The sequence below is a fragment of the Salminus brasiliensis genome, chromosome 1, assembly GCF_030463535.1.
Source record: "Salminus brasiliensis chromosome 1, fSalBra1.hap2, whole genome shotgun sequence".
Classification (NCBI taxonomy): domain Eukaryota; kingdom Metazoa; phylum Chordata; class Actinopteri; order Characiformes; family Bryconidae; genus Salminus; species Salminus brasiliensis.
The window spans coordinates 23,503,676-23,526,488 of record NC_132878.1 but is presented as its reverse complement, the minus strand read 5'-3'; the positions used below and the strand labels follow the sequence as shown (position 1 = coordinate 23,526,488).

The 22,813-nt window shown below is 41.0% G+C and overlaps 1 protein-coding gene across 5 annotated transcripts in view; it reads right to left on the bottom strand.

Annotated features, from left to right (window-relative positions):
• Positions 1-22,813, bottom strand: part of abr (ABR activator of RhoGEF and GTPase) — a 192,057-nt gene that overhangs the window by 32,488 nt on the left and 136,756 nt on the right. For all 5 annotated transcript variants that reach the window (XM_072674889.1, XM_072674897.1, XM_072674905.1 and 2 more), the window contains 2 exons: positions 20,816-20,913; positions 20,585-20,716 (listed from right to left, as the gene is read on the bottom strand). In XM_072674889.1, the coding sequence (XP_072530990.1) occupies positions 20,585-20,716; positions 20,816-20,913 (230 nt within the window). The remainder of the gene's footprint in view (positions 1-20,584; positions 20,717-20,815; positions 20,914-22,813) is intronic.

The following is a 22,813-nucleotide window of genomic DNA, read 5'->3' as shown; positions in this document are numbered from 1 at the left end:
CAGGGCCGCCCTGCTGCCGCTGCCATACTGGGCTCTAATGAGCTCTTATCAAGGCCAAACACAATGCTAACATCGTTAGCACAGTGCTGGGGATAGGGGATGCAGCCAGGGGCTAACACGCACGCATCCAGCACTGCTTATGCTGCTGATGTCTTTCTTCATTCATTCTTCCTTCTTCCTTGCATGTCATTTCACTCACACAGTCTTCTCCTTGCACCTCTAGATCTCTCTCACTCTCCCTCCTCATCTCTGTCTGTCAAATTGTTGTCACTGATGACAAATTAGCGTTAAATCAACAGTGTCTCACACACAGCATGGAAATCAATCTGCAGTGGCAGCAGTTGAACTCGTGATGATTGTTTCTACTTGGTTACTCTGAACTGGCTTCCTAATGTAAACAGAGTCTGAGCTGGAGGCCAATGGCAAAGTGCAATTTGGCTGGTCGAGTGGACCCAGCTAGCCCTAGTGGCTAAACTAGGGCCAGATGAGCAGGCGGCCATTTACCCGGAGTGTAAATAATTTTTTGTTTTTCTAAAATCCATGTGTACAAGTGCAGAGCAATAAAGCTCAAAACAGTAAGACTGACTGTCACGATCAGAGCTGATTATGGTCAGACAATCATTCTTAACACGTTTGCATGCAAGTCTTTGACATGAAATTTACTATTTGTGTCTTTTTTTTTTTTTATTTTAGGCCTGACAGAAGGTCACTGTGCGGTTCACAACACTGAGCCACTTCTAAGTCACTGACGCTAATGCTAATGACATTACCCAGGCCCTATAATATCCTCATGGAGCCAAAGCAGGACCTTAGTAGGAGGTATAATAAGGGGGTTAGGGGTAAAATTAGGCAGTATGCTTGTCTGTAGCTGTGTCCACATCAGAGAATCTGAAGGAATCTTCTACTAGTTGCATTCCCTTTGACTGAGAACAGTAAAAGAAAGACAGGCTTGCCTCAAATACACACACACATACAAACTCGTACATACCCATAACGCATACAGATCAGACCAGCCACTACCTAAGACAGAACATTCTAGCCTGAGCCTCCCGAGAGAAAGAAGGAATTGCAGAGTCTGAGACTGTGGCAGAAACAATGGAAACAAACATCTGGTAGCGATTGCGAGCAGACGCGGCTCAGCTGAACCCGCTGCTGGACTGTACACGCCCAGAGGCATGGACAGACTCGTGGGGAAGGCTGGAGGAAGGAGGAAGAGCATCTTTCTGCAAGTTGGAAGCTACCTTATTGCCCTTTGTGTGCGTGTCTAAAAGTATGTTCCTACCTTGAGCTACCTCTGTTATAAAACACTTTACATAATTCATCTCCGCTCTCCCACCCAGCCAAACAGCAAATCCACAGCACTGCACTCCTACTCTTTCTTTTTAAAGGTGACACACACAGGAGACACTTCACAACACACACACACACACACACACACACACACACACACACAGCAGGGTAGAGTGTGCTGTATGCGGTGTGTTGTGCTGTGCTGTGCTTTGCTGTGCTTTAGTACACCGTGCCTGACTGGTTATGTAAGCGAGAACCAGAAACAGACACACAACATCAGTTTGGGAAGAGAAAAGTAGTGAGAGGGAGAGAGAGTGAGACCGAGGATAGCAAGAGAAAGTACAGAAAGATCAAAAAAGAATTACACAGAAGATTAAAAGCGAGAACAAGGAGGGGGATCGAGAGAGAGAGAGAGTGTGTGTGTGTGGAAAAGAGAAGAAGAGAGTGTGAGAGAGAGAATGAGAGAGAAAATGAGAAAGAGAACGATTAGGAGAGTGAGAGAGAATAAGAGTCTCTGTCTCTGTAACCATGACAACTGAACATCTCGGCTCAGCTATGGTGAAACACAGGGCCAAACTTTAGATCTGAAGGCAAACTGCCTTAGTCTGCTAATCGCTGAAACACAAACACACAGTTCCGCATAATACAGAGAAGGAGCACTGATGGGCAGCCAGATCACCACCACTGAGCTAAAGAGGTACCAGAGAAACAGTGATATGAGCACAAAAATCTGTGTGTGTGTGTGTGCGCGCATGTGGGTTTGTGTGTATATGAGTATGTGTGCTTCACCTGAAAATAATTAGGTTGCCTTGGTCGTGACTGAACTACAGACAACAAAGAATTAGGGCAGAGAAACTTCAGAGCACTGCAGAGGAAAAAGTTACACAAAATATTGGCCAATCAATTACATTAGAACCAAATACAGGAGTGTTTTATAATTTTTCGCATAATATGAAAACTCCAGTCACCCTTTGCTTTGTGTTAACATTTTCCACAATGAACCGAACGACAGAAACACTCCAAAATTACTTTCGTTCCAAAGGAAAATCCTTTTCGTTCCCCTTCAAAGTCACCATTTTGGAGATACTAGAAATTTTTGTTCTGACAGCTATAATAAAACTAATGACTTCAAGCAAGTAAAATGTCTAGACTCATTAGTAATAAATAAAGCAGTGCATTAATGAAGATTAGGCATCACTAGAACAGGCCACTGATCAGGGCCTCTTAGCAGTGAGTGGATAAGTAGTGAGAAGAGTGGACTACGATTAAACAATTAACTAAACACACCTCCACCGTCTCAACAGAGTCGGAGGCGGGGGCCAGTGTCACAGCCATGCAACGACCTGTAAAGCACATAACACACTTTTTTGACCATGTGTAAACAGTCGCCGCATGCAGGCAGTGAATGGACTTGAAAATGTAAGGGCTAAACACGTGAGCTGTGTTCTCATCCATTATTCACACACAGACCTTTATACCAGCCTGCTCCTCTGCCCTTTCAGTCTCTACCGGATGCACACACAAACACTTTCACATACATACATATGGACACACAGGAGAGAGCAGCAAAGAGGCCAGCACAAGTCTAATTCTATGACCCAGAAATATCAAACAACAGCTTCTCCACTGAACCATACAGCACCTACAACTCAACCTTTACAGAGAGCCCCGCTCACGACTCGTTCTTGTTAGTGTATGCCTTTCACTTCTAACAGAGTATCCTGTATTTTCTGTTGATTTAAAATAAGAGACTTTTTAACAATATTGTAATTGCAATATCATACAGCTTTATGGACATATCTACATTGCACAGCCATATTTAAAAAATGCAGAAAAGGCACTAAGGATAAAAGGAGGTAAAGAATAGTATTTAAAATTATCTTACATTAAATTTAGTTTTATATATATATATATATATATATATATATATATATATATATATATATATATATATATATATATATATATATCACACACACACATTTTTTTTTTTCTATATGTACAGCATAGGTCAAGAACCACTTATATATATTTATATATTTTTAAGAGTGCAGGACTCTGCTTTGCTGGAGTATCCAGGACTTCAAGTGTTTATTTGGGTCTTGACCCAATTGGACTGCTGCTTTTGGAAACAGATAGGGGAAAATAACACAACCCTCAGAGCACTTTTGTGACGTATACACACACACACACACACACACACACACACACACACACACACACACACACACACACACACACACACACACACACACACACACACACACAGTTAGTAAATTATACAGCTTTGCAGTGGTCGTCCAGTGACGTAATCTACTGTTTAGATTACAGGTTAAAGTTCTGTCATTTTGGTAGTTTAAATGATTATAATACACACTGAAAAAAGTTTTATGAACTAGTAACACATAAAGCCACAAGCGTCCATAAGTATTTTTGAGAGATTTATTTTTTTTTGGTATATGACATATCAGTGGAAACTGCTACCCACAGTAATCAAACAAAGGGCTCCCTAGTGGCACAACTGGCTAAGACAACGGAGTCAGAAATAAGCACATTTCCCCTCCTATGTCCATATATAGCAGCGCTGACCAATCTCTGAAGCCTGCCAGCTCACATGCACTCAATTGGGCAGTCAGTGCTCTCCTTCAAGTGCATTCAACTGCTTTTTACAATGCTGCATGAGAGCAGGAGAGCATGTGATAATTAAATGGGTGTGGTGGTGAGTTAAAGGGATGGACCAACATGGAATTTCTGATAGCAATAACCTTTAAAACTATGTCAGTTCAACTCAATGGTTATACATTAACATTTTGTTTGTTGCAGTCTATGAAGAAAACGCCTCTCTGTGTGCTTTTAATTTGCATTTTTCTTCTCACCTGAAGATGACAGCTGGTATTCAAACTGTGTGAATAAGTTATGATTAACTGACCATTAGAAATGCTCATGACTCATTACTTTTTGGAATTTGACGATTTATAAAATGTAGAACTGGGACTTGTAGTGGGTTTTAAAAATGAACTAGACCTAGTCTGAGTGATGTTCCACTAAATGACATTACAATGGATAATTATTTAAAAAAAAACAAAAAAAAACAACATTGTGGTAAATGAGAGTGTAAAGAGTCTGGAACTTCTACATTAATTAAAGGTTTTTAACCAACTTCCGTGTTCCTTTAAAGGCTTATATGGTTTTTAGATGACCTCTTTCAACCTCTTGTAGACTGTTATTTATTATATATCAAAAAGCACTTTTCAGTACTATATAGAATCCTTTTTACCAAGAGTGTAGAAATACGGGTCCAAGAACCTCTGAGGAACCTTTCATCTTTACAGTGTTAAAACCACAGGCTCCACCTCAGAAGCAGAAGTAGGAGAGTCGTAGAGAGACTCCAGCATGGGAACTTCAGCAACTCATGGCTGGGAAAATCTCTCCATTCTTTCCCAAAACTAAATCAGCCAAATAAGGGCAAACAAATGCCCTGCAGACTGAAGCCAACACACACACATATGCACACAATACAGTGTGTGTGTGTGTGTGTGTATTTTTATATATATATATATATATATATATATATATATATATATATATATATATATATGTCTGTGTAAGAGAAAGATCACAAGGTGATGTACAACAAAAAGACATCAACCCAAGATCATGATTCGAATGTTTTTTCACAATCTGTAACATGCAACTCCAGTGAAGCTCCAGATAGCTGCTTCCACCTAATCAACCTGATAACATAAACCGCAGCAGGCTGTAATGACGGCCTACCGCCACCAAGGAACAACAAACCTGAAGGTCAGAGGCATAAATCTTCCTCTGTTGGAGCTCTGGACTTATTTTAATTGCTAGCGCTCTAACAGTTAGTGAAAACTTCAGTGGGGATCTAAGTGGAGGTGGTCCAGGTCCGAGTGAAGTAGAGAAGAATGGCATTTAAAAGGTGAGAGGAAAATGTTTTGCTGACATTTCTGTCAAATTCTGTATTCGGAGGCGGCTGGTCTGTCAGACTGTGTGTGTACGAGAGAGAGAGAAAAGAGCTAGACTTCACTGTGCCTTCTAGGCCATGAGTGAGTGATCTAACCTTTTAGTGCCCCTCTGTCTCTTTCATCAGCTCTTCATACGTCAGCTAAACAAATATCCCACGTCATGAAAGGCCTTGAAGATTTCATTAAAAATAAAACAAGACCAAGAAAATAAAAACAACACTTTTCTTTGCTACACTTAACATTAACAATATGGTATATGTGCATATTTTACTTTATTATTTTACTATAGTTTATACATTACTTTAAAGTAGTAGTTATTACATTGACAAACCATTGAGATGCCTCATTGAGAAAGGAATTTTTCATAGCAGGGCTGAGCAACAAATTGAAAATTAATCAAATGACATTCAGAACATCTAATCAATGCGATCTTGCCAATGTTGAATATTTTGTTCATTTCTTTCTGTTAGTACTTTCCCCACTGTATGTGCTCATGTGCTGTCACTTTAAAAGCATAGTACCACGTGTGTAGTTACGTGACTCCACCTCGTCTGGTCTGCGAAATGAAAGCAACATAGAGAAGAACTCAAACACCAAGCCAACTAAGCAACTCGAGCAGTGTATATAAGTGCTTATTAATCATAATTGAAGTAAAATGCTCAATTAATTGTGATACTGATTTAAGGTCACATTTTTTAATACTATGATAGACACTCATATTTCCAACTGGACTAAAAAGCAGTGTCCAATGGCTTTTTTTCTGAAGCATGACACCATCAGTGGTGAGAGAGAGAGAGAGAGAGAGAGGGGGGGGGGGGGGGGGGTCACCTAATTTACACTGAGCATTCAGGACAATTTAGACAACACAGCCCAGACGCCAGCACACACCACCACAGGACAAATTACACCATCTTATCATACCATCTTATTCAGCACATCCAAACAGTGAACACACATCTCTCCCATTACCGTCTTCCAAGAACACGGCAAATAAATCTGGCATTATGTGGCTTGACTGCATGACTGACTCTGCTCCACTGCAATGGAAAGAATTGCGCAAATCTGACCACATTTGGACGAAAGTCACTATCGTAAATATACAACTGCACCAGCTGAACAAGCAGAATGGCACTCAGATCAGCTACAGTAAAAACTGGTATCATAAACCAAATGATGTCTAGGCAGAGATCTGTATAGAAAGACAGAGCAGGTCCTGTTAAAAGATAGTAGGAGCTAGTTAGCATTACGTTAGCATTATGCATAATATCAGATAATGACAAAAGAAAAAACAAATAGAGAAGGATAGAGAAGAGTAGGACTCTAATAAAAAGAGAGGAGGAAGGACAGTGTGTTCCATCCTCAAGGAACAAAAGCTGAAACAAAAGGAGGACTGATCGAGGGGGTGGGTGCTGGCCCCCTTATTCATGTGAAATCTGATTAGCTGGCTGGAGAACAGCAGTGAGAACCTGGGGGCCTGTGTTTGTCTGTGTGTGACTGTGTCTGTGTGTGTTGGTTGTAGCTTCAAGGGAGATGGATAAGTGGGACCAGTGAACATGCCAGTGCCTCACAATGGGCGTGCCAGGCTTTCCTTCGCTCTCTCTCTCTCTCTCTCTTTTGGTTAACGATGATGACATGTTCCACATTCCTGCTTGATTCTCATCTCATTCTCTCCGCAGCTGGGCTGGTCATTAACAAAGGTTGTTTTCACACCTACAGAACTACACATACGCACATACACATCACCACACAACACACATGTCATGATGCCAGTGGCACCGTGACCAGCGTAATCCATCTCCACTACAGCATCAGGCTGAAGAGACCAAGCATGAAATGACCCTGGCTAAGAAGATGGCAGCCTCCTGAGTGATTTCACACACTGCTATTATCCTGCTCGGGATGAAGAGCGCTGGAGTTTTATGATGAGGGAGTGGAATGCTCTTTGGCTTCTGCTCATCACTCCTGCATCAACCATCTCTGGTATTCAGCAGGGTCTGCTGCCCAAATGTGCTGGAGCGGCTTAGGGATTCACTACAGAGAGAGCGCGAGAGTGTGTGCACACAAACACAAATATGATTATATGCGTATATAGACTTTACATGTATTCCAATACGAGTTCCAAAACATGGGCTATCTGGTTTGTTTTGCTATGTGTACACACTACCACAATGGTGTTTGTGCCTTCAAGCAGCCAGAAATGTCATCTCAGTCTAAATCAGTACTAGAAAACTAAGAAAGCAGATGGGTAGGCTATCAGAATGTAACATCAAAATGAGGCAACAATTCTCAAAATAGGATCTCCCGGGTGGCGTAGTCCCCTTTTTGTGGGAAATCGCTGCCATCCAAGACCAGAAGTCCCAGAAAGCATAACTGGATTTGCTTTCTCTGGGTTGGTAGACTAGCCCTCTCATCACTCAACACCCATGTTAACCAGCAAAGGCATCTGTACGCTTTTATGTTTACGACTTTCTGATAACAGTTATTCACTTGTGACGATCAGAAAAGTAGTAATCAGCAATGGCATACAGATTTACTGACTAAAACCCAAAACGGTCTATGGTCTAAGTCTATTTTATACAGTTTCTGACACCAGATTAACAGTGAATATAGACCCCTCATTATCAATGACCATGGAATGTTTAATACTGGGATGGTTTCAGCACAAAAATGCCTATGTAAGTATTGCAGATTTAAAATGGACCAGGTGACTGAATGTAAAGATATTTAATCCTGTTCAACCTGTTCTGGTTTTAAAAAAAAGAGGATTCTGGGGACACGAGTACCTTATCTTTGAGTTCAGCGCACAACTTGAAATCCCCCAATCACAACATCCTACCTACTGTGGATTCCCGTGTGTCCCCAGTTTCCTCTATTTTAAAAACAAAAATATGCTCTCCCAAGCATTTGGATCAAATGTTTTTAAGATTACGTTCAGCACCCATTCAGCCATTCAGATGTTTGACTGTCCCTGTACACTTACGTGTAGACACCCAAACATACAGTGAAAGAAGGAGGCTGGCGATTTGTCTGGACTAATTATATACCATTCGAATAACAAACACAAATACAATAATGTATCGCATGCATTTGATCAAATCCTCCACCCGCACACCTGACTTAACCTAATGAAGTATTGATTAGCCAAACCAAGCACTGGATAATAACTATGAACAATGAGCTGCCTCAACCAGGGGGGTGGAAATAGCACCCTCACTAGCGAACATAAAAGCACAGTTCTTGCTTATTGTGCTGTATGTTTTCTCATTTTCGTCTGCACAGTACTACACATTACAATGTACATCTTCTCTCTTTCTGTCCCTCTTTCTCTGTCTTACACACACACACACAGACACACAAACACATAGCACTGATGAAATGCCTCCTGAAGTGCACAGGATATTTGATGCCTCCGTTCGATCTGGAAGCACTGATTCAAAACATGAACAGAGCAAGGAACAGACCAAAACATCTAAAAGTTTGGCTCCGAGCCAACTTATGGAGCATCTCATGGGGGATGACTGTAAAGAGCTATAATATAATATTATCTACTCATTACTCACAGACTCAATACTGCTAGTGTTTGCCTTTAACAGAACTAGACAGAAAGGTTAAGAGCGATAAAAGCATTTGGATGGAAAAAAAGAACCCTTTATATATATATATATATATATATATATATATATATATATATATATATATATATATATATATATATATATATATATATCAATCATAAGGTGAGCTATGGACTTATGGATACCTGTGCATCTGTAAAGGTCATCGCCATATACTGCTGAATCTGTGAGTGTTATTGGAGATTCCATTAGAGTGAAGGACTTCAGTGAAAGAGGGAGTTTAGGTTGTGTATGGGGGGAGGGTGGCAGCTGTATGTGTGCTCCCTGGGGGCTTCAGACAGTGAAAAAGGCAGCAGGTGGGGGGGACTGCATCGTGCCTTTTTTTGATTTATGATCTTGACATGTTGACACATCGCTCATCAGCTTGTGCGCTCTCTTTCTTTGTTCTCCAACTCATTCTATCCTTCTTCCTTTTCTCTGCTCGTACAGTCCTCTTAATGGGGGGTCTGCCGCACATTCTTCCAATTAAACATTTTCTGGTAGATGTTTTTCACAGTATTCCTGCTTATATTACACTACATTTTTGTGTAGGTTAGTTAAGGATAAAGACAAGCACTGGAAAAAAAATAAAAACCTATTAAGAACAAATTAAAGCTTGTATGACATCACAGGCCCATTAGTGCTCATTACTTATTAGCTGTGTTAAAACATTAGCATCCCCATTAGTCCTCTTTTCACATTAGCATTTTATTAACATTCCTTTAGCCTTGGGTTGGGGAAACCTCCCTCATGTGGAGAGCGTGGCCATCCTGATGCACCATAAAGATAATTTACAGTCAGTTTCACAGGGCCGTAAATCAATCCTAGAGAAATACTGTATACCTGCATAAAACGCCAGTTTACTAACGACGGTCAGTCAGCCTTGGCCTCAGTGGTAGTCCTTAGGGAAGCAGAATGAATCTTGCACTGTTTGTTGGTGTGCTTTAATAGCATTAGCGAGGATGAAGGCACAGTAATAGCTGCTCCCTCAGGCACATACAGGATGGAGCCCTATGCATTCACATTAATATCAGTGCATAATTGGACACCATCTGTGACTTTTTCCAGTTATCTCTTTTCCTTTTTCCCGCTTCGATTCATCTGTGTTTTTCCAAATTCTGTCGCTCACTCTTCACTGTGTTTATCTGCTTTCTGCCCTAATTTCACTTGGGACGTCTATGATCTTTGGCTTGACTATGTTTATTTTCTCTCTCTTTATTTTTGCTCTCTAGGACTCAAATGGTTTTGGATGGCTTTGGCCATCAGAGTTTGATATCTCCTGATTAGATAGATGCAGGCTTCAGTCTTCAGTCCAATTTCATGACCTGTTGTTCTTTCTGGGTAGAATTAAAGTGTTAAAAAAAAAAAAAAAAAAAAAAAGGGCGACTCACTGCAGCCAAATCTGCTGAGCAGTCCTTCTTAAAGAACGCTCTGGGAGCTCTGCTCGGGAGACATGGAGCTAAGCAGAGGGGCTTTAGTAAGCCTTTAGCGCTGTCCTTCCTGACTAAACATGACCCACATATTGCCCAAAAAAAGACCCACGCTGCACAGAGAAAATATAAACACCCCATTATAACAGGTAGAGACGGGGAGTGTGCATCATAGAGGGTTTAGGGCTTGGAGAGTGTAAATCTCTGAGAAGTTGAGACATTCATCTGTGGGATTAAGAAGAGAGGACTGGAGGTTTTTGAGACCGTTTCTGGAGCCTTTGTTTTGACACTGCATAACTAGAGGAATTGTGAGTCACGAAGGGCACTCATCATGGAGTATTTTAGTAATCGAGAAATCTATGGATTGCTTTCATGATGAATCGTAAATGCAATCTAATCACTGCAGATTCATCAAGCGATATTTTTTTCAGTGATTTTGAATGAATAATTCAAATATATATTAAAGCAAATGCATTAAAGTGGCTTCACATAGAGAACCCCCACCCGAAACACAAGGGGTGCACAAACTCACTCACACACACAGGTTTGAAGGACACAGCTCTCTAGATGTCCATCAGCTGCATGTAATTGATATCATTTACATAGTGTGATAAATGTCTCCCTCCAATTAGTCCAAATTTACCCCCAGGGGTGACTGTGTGTTTGCGTGTGTGAGGTGGGTCTGTGTGCACACCCCCAAAACCCCATCTGTTAGTGCTGACAGGCCTTGCTTTGTCTACCTGTCCCCTGGGCGGTCGTGTGTGCATGTGTAAGGTTGTGTGTAAGGTGGGGAAAAGCAACATGACATATTACAGAAGGACATGACAGACAACCGGCACGTGATTTATTGCAGACCAGGTAATTTCCATCAGAAGCCATGCTCCATTAACAGGCCTTCACGCAGCCACACACAAACAATAATAGCGTGTGTCTGTGTGCATACACACTGTGTTAAAACAACCATCACAAAGAAACACAAAGCAGCGCCACCCAGAATGGTCCTAAATTGTCTTACTGTGTGAATACCAGCATTTCACTGCTCCGTGTCAAAACCCCATACTTCTGCAAGGTCACTTTTTAAAGAAGAGACAGGAAATAATGTTTGTAACAACGTTTTGGGCCATTTCGACTGGCCCATTCACGAGATGCTTAAACAATGTATAGGGCATCTGGTGGTTTCAAATAGTGGAAAATAAAGCTATGAGGTTTCATGTACATCATCATCACTGTCACACAGAAATGGTGACAATTTTCAATGAAAGTTAATGTACAAAAATCTGTTCATCATGAAATTTTAAGAACAAACAGCCATATTAAAATTGTGTCAAAAAGTAACTTCATAACACTGACAATCTACATGTAAATGTTGAACGTTGACAGATATGATTCTTCAAAAAAATAAAAATGAAATGCATTATACTATCGCCTATATTTCACCTCACTTTCATTATTTTCTAAAATGTGTATCAGTAAAAAATAAGCAGGCCTATATGAATGTGACTGCTGAACTATAAACAATAGGGATATTGGGTTCAGCACATTTTTTACTTTTATGAAATAAAAAAATAAAAACAGATTCAGAGGTTTAAAAAACCAAAGAAATGTAAACGGATAAAAAATAGGATTACACTAGTCTATTAGTAGCCTAATACACAATAACATTAATTTATAACAGATTATATCAACTGGTAATTCAAACCTTGCATTGTGATTGGCTGAGTGCCAATATCTACCAATAATAATAATCAGAAAGTGAAATGACAGTAACAGTCAAGTTTAAAATGGCTGTTAATGAGCCTGTCGAAAATAGCTAAATCTAATATAACCATGTGATAACAGCTAGAAACATGTGTGAGCAACATCGACAAGGACAACAACAACAAAACAAATGCTCCAACACCATAGCACTAAACACACATTTCTGAAGCATCACGTCGTGCAGATGTTCCCTCTAAAACAAAAACACTGGGGCAAAGCAGACGCCCTTCCCTAAAATACAGTTTAACTAGCCAAAAATAGACGAGGATAAACTAAACCCTGAGGTAAGGAACAGAGAGCTGCATGACCCTTGCTCTGTGTTTATATACAGCATGCTTATAGGTCAGTTATACACATCAGCTAGTGTTAAACATATTGGCTCAAAATCTAATCATTAATATCTGTCATAACACTGGTATGATTAGAATAACACACTTGTGGTTGTGAATATGAAGACATTTGGCCTGTGCCTACCTCCAGTGGAAACAGCAAGACATCAGGCATAGCGGTAGACCAGCATGAGTGAATACAGAATGAGTCAATCAGGATAAACACACAATGATTCAATCTAAGGCAGAACAATGCTAAGGCTGTGTGGACCCCAGGTCTTGCACAAGACTCTTAATTAGAGGTGTAATGTGAAGTATAAGCATGCTGGGAGTTCAGCAGACCAGAGCTCTAAAGCCATACTTCATCATGTGTTTCAGCATCCAGCAAACTGCCAGGAAAACTCAGCTTTGTTCTTCCCCCCCTGCTTCTTTCTCCCTCACTCCTCTCTGCCTCGCTTTATCCGTTGGGAAAGGGTTCAAACAGATCTGGTTACGGATTAGATAGAAAAAGCATGAGCAGTAAAGAGGGAGAGAGAAGAAGAAATGGGCAGGGAGGCAGAACTGCTGTAAAGGTTAACAACATGAGGCTGGACAAGGTCAAAGGGCAAAGCTGAGAGGGGTCTTGGATAAGTTTGGATTTAGCACACCTCCGTTGGGACGGCCAAGGGGGTATGGTTCGGGTCTGAGGGCCAGTGGAGCAGCACAGTGACCAGGCCAGTGTTATTAGATTATCAGAAGGTGATAATGCAGTGCATGCTCATGACATTAGCTTGTTTACCATATTTTCAAGGTATTTGATCCATGTTATGAGTTATAAGATATGCTAAATAACTAAATATGTTAAGAAATTTTGTTTTACTGGACAGTTTTTTTAAAACAAGATTTTACGCTTACTAGTGGCGCAAGTGCCGCCCCATCATCCAGAGACCGTGAGTTCAATCCCTGCAATTCCACAGCCAACAGAGCATAATAACTCCTGCTTCTTCGTTGGGTGGGAAGGATGTCCCTCCTTCTTCCACCACTATTCAGCACAAAGCTAGTGGGAGGGAACTGGAAATTATTCATTGGGGGAAAAAACTGAAAAAAGAAAAAAATATTGTATGATATGCTACGTTTCTATTTCAAACATGCATTAGCTACTCCTTTCACGTCTGCTTTACTCATGCTGTTACTTTAGCTTATAATACACCAAGTGTATAATAGTCAAACACTCAATTTGTACATACAAATAACCATGCCAAATAACTGCAGCTAGCATCCTTGAAACACTGGCGTAAATATAAATATAAGTGGCAGTGGGGCTGTTTTCATTTTCCACTTTATAACAGTTCAACAGTACAGACATCTATACCACATTCACCAACTTCTGAAAACATTCCTTACTGTAAATGATAAACATTTACAGCACCTCTGTGACAGTGGTGCAAACAGACCACCTAATAGCAAAATGGGCAAAATGGCCTAATCCTTATGTTCTGAGTTTAATATACTGATATTATTGATGCATTACGATGCATTACTGATGCATTAAAATGGGTCTGATACTGGTTCAGGACATCACTTGTAAGCGATAAGTTATTAGTGGCAGGATAAACCTAAATAATATGAATCTTTCCCATCACTATTATTACTTCAATGTTTCTTTCCTCATGAAAAGTCCTGGGTTAAGAGCTTAGAGGTATCTTTGAATCTTTAGTCTATTCTAACTAGCTAAGGTTTTTCTTGGGTAAATAGCAAAGCATTTTTGTAAGTCGCTCTGGATAAGAGCATCTGCTAAATGCCTTAAATGTAAAATGTATATGTAAAGATCAAAGATTGTACAACGGCATTTAAGGAAAGCAGAAGAGACTCGCAGCAGAACAGCAGTGCTGGTGTGCACCGTTCGCTAACTGGGAACTGAGAACTTTTGTGAAACTTTTTAAAACTCTGCAAGGATTAAAGCTGAGGAAGTGTCTGTGAGGACACAGCTACAGCACATTTACCAGCCGCAAGCACCACAAGCCTGAAAAAGACCACATGCTCTCCAGGAGATCTGAGGGCCTAAAAGGAAAATAGGGGGGGGGGGGGGTATGAGAAAGAGAGAGGGAGAAAGGGAGAGAAGCAAGGCAAGGATGGCTAGCAGAAGCGTAGCTGATCCCCCATAATTCCTGTATGTAAAGTGCTACAGTCGTCAACTCCACCATTGCATAACGCGTCCCCAAAGAGGCTGCACCGTCACGCAATCTTTAAGGTCAGCGGCTTAGCAAAGCTCTGAGACAGAGTTTCAGAGGGAAGGAGAAAACTTCAAGCTTTTAGACCTTATCGGACTGAGCAAAAAAACTACTTCACTGTATCCTGAATGAACCTGGCTGAGACTTCAGTCAACTATCACATGACTAATTAGCTCTTCTTGGTTTACATAATAATGTTGCAGGATGCCTCCTTGGAAATGTCACACTTAACATCTCTTCACCATCACTCAGGACACTGGTCTGAAGACAGATAGGTGAGGCTTTAATCTGCACAGGACAGATATATTTGAAGTTAAACTGAAGCGAACTGGACAGCCATTGATTTGCCTGGTGATAGACCATTATCATCTCCCACTGGGTTGAAAGGAGAACCAGATCATGTACCTCTTTACTAGCTGATTACTAGCTGATCCGCAGGGGTCAGAGGTTATCGCTCAAGGGGCCAGAGTTTGATGGATTGTCTGAAGAGAATGAAGCCACAAAGACTAGCTGAAATAGTGGAGAATTCCACTGGCTCAGGAAGTGCTAGCAGATATGTTGAGATAATATATACCAAAAATCACTCAATGGCAGTCAATGTCTTAGGTACGTACTTCATACACTGACATTTAGCAGCTGTTTTAGATGTGTTGACGGGACCCAGGTCTTCTTTTTTTGTCAACAAGGCAATGCAGGATGTCACACCATTCCAATCCATTCATTTAGTGATGGAGTGGGTTGGAGAGTGATGAGCGTCAGGTCACAACATGGAGAACACAATCACTAGATTTAAACCTCATTGACGATTAGTGGGATAGTGTTGTGAAATGTGTGGGGAAAAAAACCCAAGCACAACCACAGTAGAACTTCTCAGTAGCAGTTTCTCAGCAGTTTTAAAGACCACATTGAAGAATAAAATACAAGCTCTCCTTTTCATCTACTACAAAAAACTAATACGTGCAGTAACGGGCTATAAATGGCTATTTGACCATGTAAGGCCTTTTACGTGCTGCAGCCAGAGGCTCAGTCAATAAACGGGAACTCCCCAGGGATTGAGGGGAAGGATTTGGGCTCTTTCCACCATGACCAGTTATAAAAAGCAGACGCGCTCCAACAGTTCTGATTCATCTTCAGTACTGCAATACTACCATTCCTCCAGCAGTGGTCTTGTAAAGTAGTGCAAAAGGATTGGTATATATGACTGTGTTAGTCGTAAAGTGATGAACATAGACTGACCCCTGGTCCCCTTGTCTTGGTTGTGGAGGTGGAAGCCATGCGTCATCTCCACAACCACAATATTAAAATAGATGCCTGTGACCTCAGAGCTGAGAGTACATTGTGCATGGCAGAGCTAAATGTAGTTAAAGCCATTTTATGGACAGTAGTAAATAATACAGGGTCAGACACCACAAGCAAGTCTATGGTCACTTACTGTTACTATGGGAGGAAAAGCGTGTGGGATTTGGTTCGCTCAGTGCTTAGAGGTGTTTTTAAGAACTATAACATGGTAGTTACATTAGCTTTGCAGCACCAGTGCAAAGCTTCAGGCACCAAAAACATCTTGGCTGATAAACTACACTATATGGACAAAAGTATTGGGACACCTGCTTATTCATTGTTAAAAAGTTTTTAAACTGCTTTTGTTGGAGTAACTGCCTCTATGGTCCAGGGAAGACTTTCTACTAGATTTCAGAGCATTGCTGTAAGGATCTGATTGCATTAAGCAACAAGAATTTTAGTGAGGTTGTTAGTCAGCATATTCGATGATCACCACTCTACCTCATCCCCATCTCTCCAACTCATCCCAAAAGTATTCCATGGAGCACAATCATTCCTGTTTCCCAGCTTCAGAGCTCAATTCTGAGGGGCTCTTTACCCATCTAGCCCATGTCTGGCATTAGGCATGGTGCCAATAAGTTCATGTTTAGGCCTGTTCTGTTGGCAGTACTTCTGTACAGGGGCTAGTCAAGCTGTGTGTGTGTTTACTTGCACATCTGTGTCGGCAATGGATGCAATTTGAAGTAGCTGAATGCATTCATTAGAAGGGGTGTCCACAAACATTTGGACATATAGTGTACATTTAAAGTTAAAAATTGCTTTAAGGCTGAAACTAGAGTTAAAACTGCAGCAACGCAGGTGATTAGCAGGAAGTTGGCAGTCATTACACAACTCAAGCCACAGCGTTTAACCAACTTTAGGGCAACATTAGGTTATGAGTGCTGAAACAAGATCTTGTCCTCGGTTTATCTTCTTCCCACAGTTCCTCTGTGCTCTCCTCAGCCAAGCATTTCACTCGGCAGTCTCCTAGAAACCAGGAACATCTGACTTCAGGGGACTTTTCAGGACAGTACATCCTATTCCTTCAGCGCTGCCCTCGTTTAGTCCACAGCAGCTCAACACATACGGTGGAAATCTCTCTTTGCTGCCTGCAAGAGTGATGTTCCCTGCTTGTTTTGTTTTATGGTTGTATACGTAATGCTGCCAAAGCCACAGAGAAGGGGGAGAAGAGAAAAAGAGAGAGATGAGACGGAGTGAGAGCGGAACAATCGGGAACAAAGAGGCGGCGCACAAACAAGCCCACGCGCGGTAGGCATCTCAGTATGGTCCCTTACGTAATAGCATTCTCAAACAGTCGCACACGCACAAGCCTCATGCAGCTGCTGCATAAAAATATGAGACCGCCACTATATCCAAAGAGTTGATGAGATTGGAAGGGGGGAGCGAGCAGCTGGGAGGCTGAACAGGTGTTTAGCATCATATGTCCGATTTTCATCATTTATATAGATTTACATTTACGAATTTAGCAGCTGCTGTTATCCAGAGTGACTTGCAGTGGTAGCTAAATGAGCTAAATGTCATGTCAGGACTGGTTTGGAGCAATCTTTTCCAATATCAACACTGACTAACTAAATAGGGCTGGGCGATAGGGTAAAAAATTCTATATCACGATATTGCGACTTTTTTCATGATACACAATATTTATCACAATACATGTAATCACAGACTAAAAACAACAGATTCTTATAAAGTACTATTCAGATACTCTCCCATACTGAATAGTGAGTGATTTTTATTCAACATCTGCTGCACTTCATCTAATTTATCACGATACAATAAAATATCATCATATTGCCCTGCTCTACTATAAACAACACAATCTGGTATTTTACTGGTATTTTAAGGAGTCTTGCCCAAAGTAAAGGCTCTCAGTGAGTAAGGCAACAATCAATTCTCTGATCTTCCCTGTGCAAGGTGATGTGCAACAGAGCTGTCATATGTTAACTGTTCCTTTACATTTAGAGTGTATGTACAAAATATGTGCTCAATTATGTGAGGCAAATGAGTCCAGCCCAACAGCGGACTTCATATTGGTAAAGTAGCGGCATTTCTCTGCTAGGGACTGCAGCTGTGCAGACCTTCACCACTCTCCACTCTTTGCATCCATCAGTGGGATATAGTGGTCACCTCCAGATGCTTCATTCCTGAGGCCTCATTATGTGTCCATTTCACATACTGGAAGGCAGGCGTTCCAGCACATTCTTGGTTAAGACCAAGAAACTGCATGCCTCATCGCCTTGCTGTCTTTCAGATATGTGCGTGGAGAATGGGATGCATCAGAGCTTTTCGAGAAATCTCACAATAACTAACTGAATGCAGCGACTCATCATTTCCTCCTGCAGAATAGACACCAGTCTCCACCTACAAATGAAACTCAGCTTTCAGGATGAATTCAGTGCCTCCTTTATTCAAACATTTAAAAGAAAAACAAACACTGGCATAAAGAGGAAGAAAGGGGCAACTCAGTATCAGAGAGGCCTCATTTCCCTCTCAGGAAGGAAGGTGTTAAGCAGGCCAAACCAGCAGGCCAAATAAACCAGTTTATTAAACCATGTATTTTGAACCATGATGCAGGAGTGAAACGGGATAGACACTACACAGAAGGTGAAGGTCTGAGGAATATGACTGCACCTCTTCATGGAAGAATAAACCTTTTTGCAGCTTGTTGTGGAAAACATCAAACTGACCTGCTAGATATTCTAATACGAAAAACAATGCATAAAGCAGAAACTGGTGGCTTTTTATACACCAACTTGAGCCACCAGTGGTTTCTGACACCAAAAATAACCTGTGTATAAACCTCAAAAGCATTTACCTCAATAACATATACCCCAACTAAACTTAACACTATGTTCAGACCAAGAGGTGTCAACATTTTCATTCCCTCAACTCCAATAGCACTACCCTCGTAGCTCCTATCATCTCTGAAAAGTGTTAGTGTGAGAGCATGTGTAGGTGAGAGTACAGAGAAACTGAAGATGCTCTCAGCTCACCCCTGGCTACGGTCCCCAGAGACAAATACAGAAAGTGAACAAGGGAAACTGAGCAGCAATTAAATTCACCCCACTTTCCACCTCTAAAATGCTGCCCTAGATTCCGGAGGAGGATGAGAATGCGAGGAATGCTTTTGGAATAATAATTTGGAGTTAAACGGCCAGCTTGGCAAAGTGGTGCGGATCGACGGATAATGACAATACCATTAGAACTGGCACAGTGTCTATTAGTCACTCACACGATAGGCCAATTGGCTTTGCCAGCTGTCAATAAAAAAGCCTCGTTTTCTCATAGCAATATAAAGAAAGCAGGTTCATAGCTTTCCTGGGTCTGCTCTTTTGTATCTCTTTCTAAGACAGAATATAGTTTGATTCCTGTAGGACTCAGAGGACTAGCTATTAGCAGGTATATTTTCCCCAGTTGTCTTTATTTACATAAACATCACATACATGCTGGGTATAGTGTACACCACCTGATGACACCATTTTTTCAGACACTAAAATCATCTGGTTTTAGCCCTACAGGTCAATGGTATTTGTGGAAACATCTGGAGTACATGCTAATGAACAGGTAATATTTTATCTGAGTCCTGCTACACAACACCCCAACCAACCTTACCTTGCCATAAGCATATTATTACAGTGACCATATAGTGTCATGACAGAACTCCATTAATATTAATAAACAGTGTCATGTGCCTATTACAGATATGTGTCATGACAAATACTACAATGTTATATCTGTCAACACAACTCATAATAGCTTATGGTCTCTAGTGACATGCTTATGGCATGGTTATATCGCTGTAACGTAGGTGTTATAGCCAAGTACTAATTCTTTAAATATTGGTGTGGTTTCCTTATATCTAAAAACGAAATAATTTCCAAATCTTATGTACCTCATGTAACTGGTAGCTACATGCGTGCCTTCATCTGTGCTGTGATTGGTGGTACCGAGGATATATATATATATATATATATATATATATATATATATATATATATATATATATATATATATGAGGAAAAAATCTTGTGGGTTGAATAAGATGCCATTGTGGCCTAACTTTGGGCAGCCCTGATCTACATACACACCATTTACATCCACAATGAAGACTAAAGAGAAGGGAGGAAATAAACAGCAAACAATCAAAGAGTTGCAAAAGCATGCAATCAATTGGCTGAATGTAAACTTGTTTAAAACCAGTTCAAGCTTGTTTTCTTAGTGACAGAAAATTTCATACATGTTGCTCTCAGAGTATCATGCACTTTCATTCAATGGAAAAACTGAATTTTAGCAGCTAGCCATTGTGACACAACCACACTTCAAACACCACTAAGCTTTCAGAGTTAAAGCATTGCACAGATTTAGTCACACACTGAAGTTTAATTGGGACTTTTCCCACATAGTGGACAAAGGGGGGAAAAAACACTGGCTCCTGAGACGGTAAAAGCCGCCACCACAAGAGAGTGTTTAGCAGACAACAACCCTACTGACTCAGACAGGGGAAGCCCAATGTATCATGCCAGTGTTTATGGCTACACTGGGTTTCCTTCTCTATTTTTCCCCTATGAGGGCACTTGACGTACTCTCCATGTGATGTGCCAACAGCATGAGAGTTTTTCCTCCTACCTGTACTTGGCCCTTGCCCATGATCTTGTCTACGATCTCATTGTCATCCTTGTTGAGCTTGGACTTGTCGTAGCATTTCTCATAGCACAGGATTCGCAGGCACTGGGAGCCTTCCAGCTCGATCTCAAACTCCTATTGATTGAACACAAACAGAAGAGATCAGACACCTGACTGGTCTGGAATGACCCAATTAAAATGGATTCCTCTAAGATGGATACATTTAAGACTTGCCTCGTTCCATTGTGGCTCGGTGGTGTCCCGGAACACTCTGGTTTTCGCCTTGCTCACAAAGTAGCCAAAGGAGTCCACCTCCAGGGTGCAATACAGGTCTAAGAAAAAAATGCAGAATTAAGAGATTATCAATACCCAATATTTTATATAAACAAGCTCAAACCAGGAAAGCTCTTGCAGGCTGAGACAAATCAAAATATCTTATTCGCAGTCAACAGCAGCTCTAAGAAAACATGCTTTGTTGCAGGTGTATTGGCAAACAAATTTATGTAGTTGCGGAGAAAACAAACAGGTGGAGGCTTCATTCTCTGTGGACTATACATGGCAATACAGCGGACCCAGTGCACAAACACACCACGTGACAAAAATATTTGGTCCGAACTAAAGATACTTCATGCAATCCTCTTCTGATACTGATGAAAATTACCATAAAATGTTATAGCACCACCTGCAGTACTGGAGCACCTATATGCAACAGTCAAAACAAAACTGAGCAGTATGCAAGCTTGTTAAATCACAAAGGTGGGATCGATTTCGCACAACCCTCACAAGCTTTGTTTTGCTAAAAGTATACTGAATATAGTACTTGTGAAGGTTGTGGTCCATTGAGAGAAATGGTCCTTGCTAAAAAGGAGCAGAGCAATTGTACAGTCTATGTCAATGGTCTCCTGCCTGGACAGCTTATTTTCTGAAGCGAAGGACCATTAATTAGCAAGTGTGTCAGCGCTAAAAGCACAAATATGGAGACGCACACAAAATAGGTCGACCCCCTCAAGGCTGACACTGCGGATAGAAGAGCATCAGGTTGCCAATTGCCTGTATGTCTTACTACCATGCCACGGTAATGACTCCAATACATACACACACTTTCTGATTGCTTCACTGCCTACGACAGTGGGTGTGGCTTCCTGACATCATGATGGATTGCTACACCATGTGACCTTTGACCTGTAATGTGTGTAGAAGGCAGGGGAAAGGTTTACAGCATAACAGCTCAGTCCTGCATGAACGAGAAGTGTGAGTACTGTGCTACTTTTAACGTGTCAATCAATACACTAAATGGGATGTAATGGGTATGTAAATGAAAGATGGGCCAATGTTAAAATGTATCTCACATCCACACACACACACACACACACACACACACAATATTATAGAGCTCAACACAGTTAGCCTAGTGGTAGACAATTGTTATTATTCCTACTATAATAAGTACATCATGATTATTGTTAGTACTTCTAGACTGCTTTAGCTGGTGTGACAATAAAACGTGATGAGTGGGCATGTCTTTAGTTAGTCAGTACATAAAAGGCCAGGCCTGCGTTCAATAGTGCATTTGTTTATCCATCCTCTGTGTACATTTTAGCCTTTAAAATAACAGAAAACAGAAATGAGAGAAATAATCACTGTGACTGTGAGAGAACATGATGCAGGGAACAACAGGACACATACGTTCACAAACAGCCCACCCTCACCGCCGACATAGCGCTGACACTAAAAATGATAGGCCTGTTATAGAGAGCATGTTAAACCACGCATGTTAAAGTGCACACTACCTGCATAAACTGCATAGCAACTACATAGTTGATTGGATTTCACACCATCACCATCACATCATCTACATAACTAGCAACTGCCATAAACCTACATGTCAGCTGTCATAAAGTCTGTGTCTGTCAATGCTGTTGTCATTCTGAATTTGCTGGAATAATTGGTGGCATGGAAGGCTTAGGTGTAATGTAGCCTAATGAACATTGCTGAACATTGCTGAAAAAACCTCAGCAAACTCTTAAATTGTAAAATATAAATATTGTGATACATACTGTGAATTGATACAATATCTTTATGTGGCTTATTATGTTTATGTTTTACTTTTGCCATATCGCCCACCCTTACGTCAGCCCCATTTATCCTGCAGCAAAGAAAAACCCTCAAATCAAACAAAACACAAGTCAGACTTCCAGGTTATCTGGATAGGAGGACAGGACACTCATTATA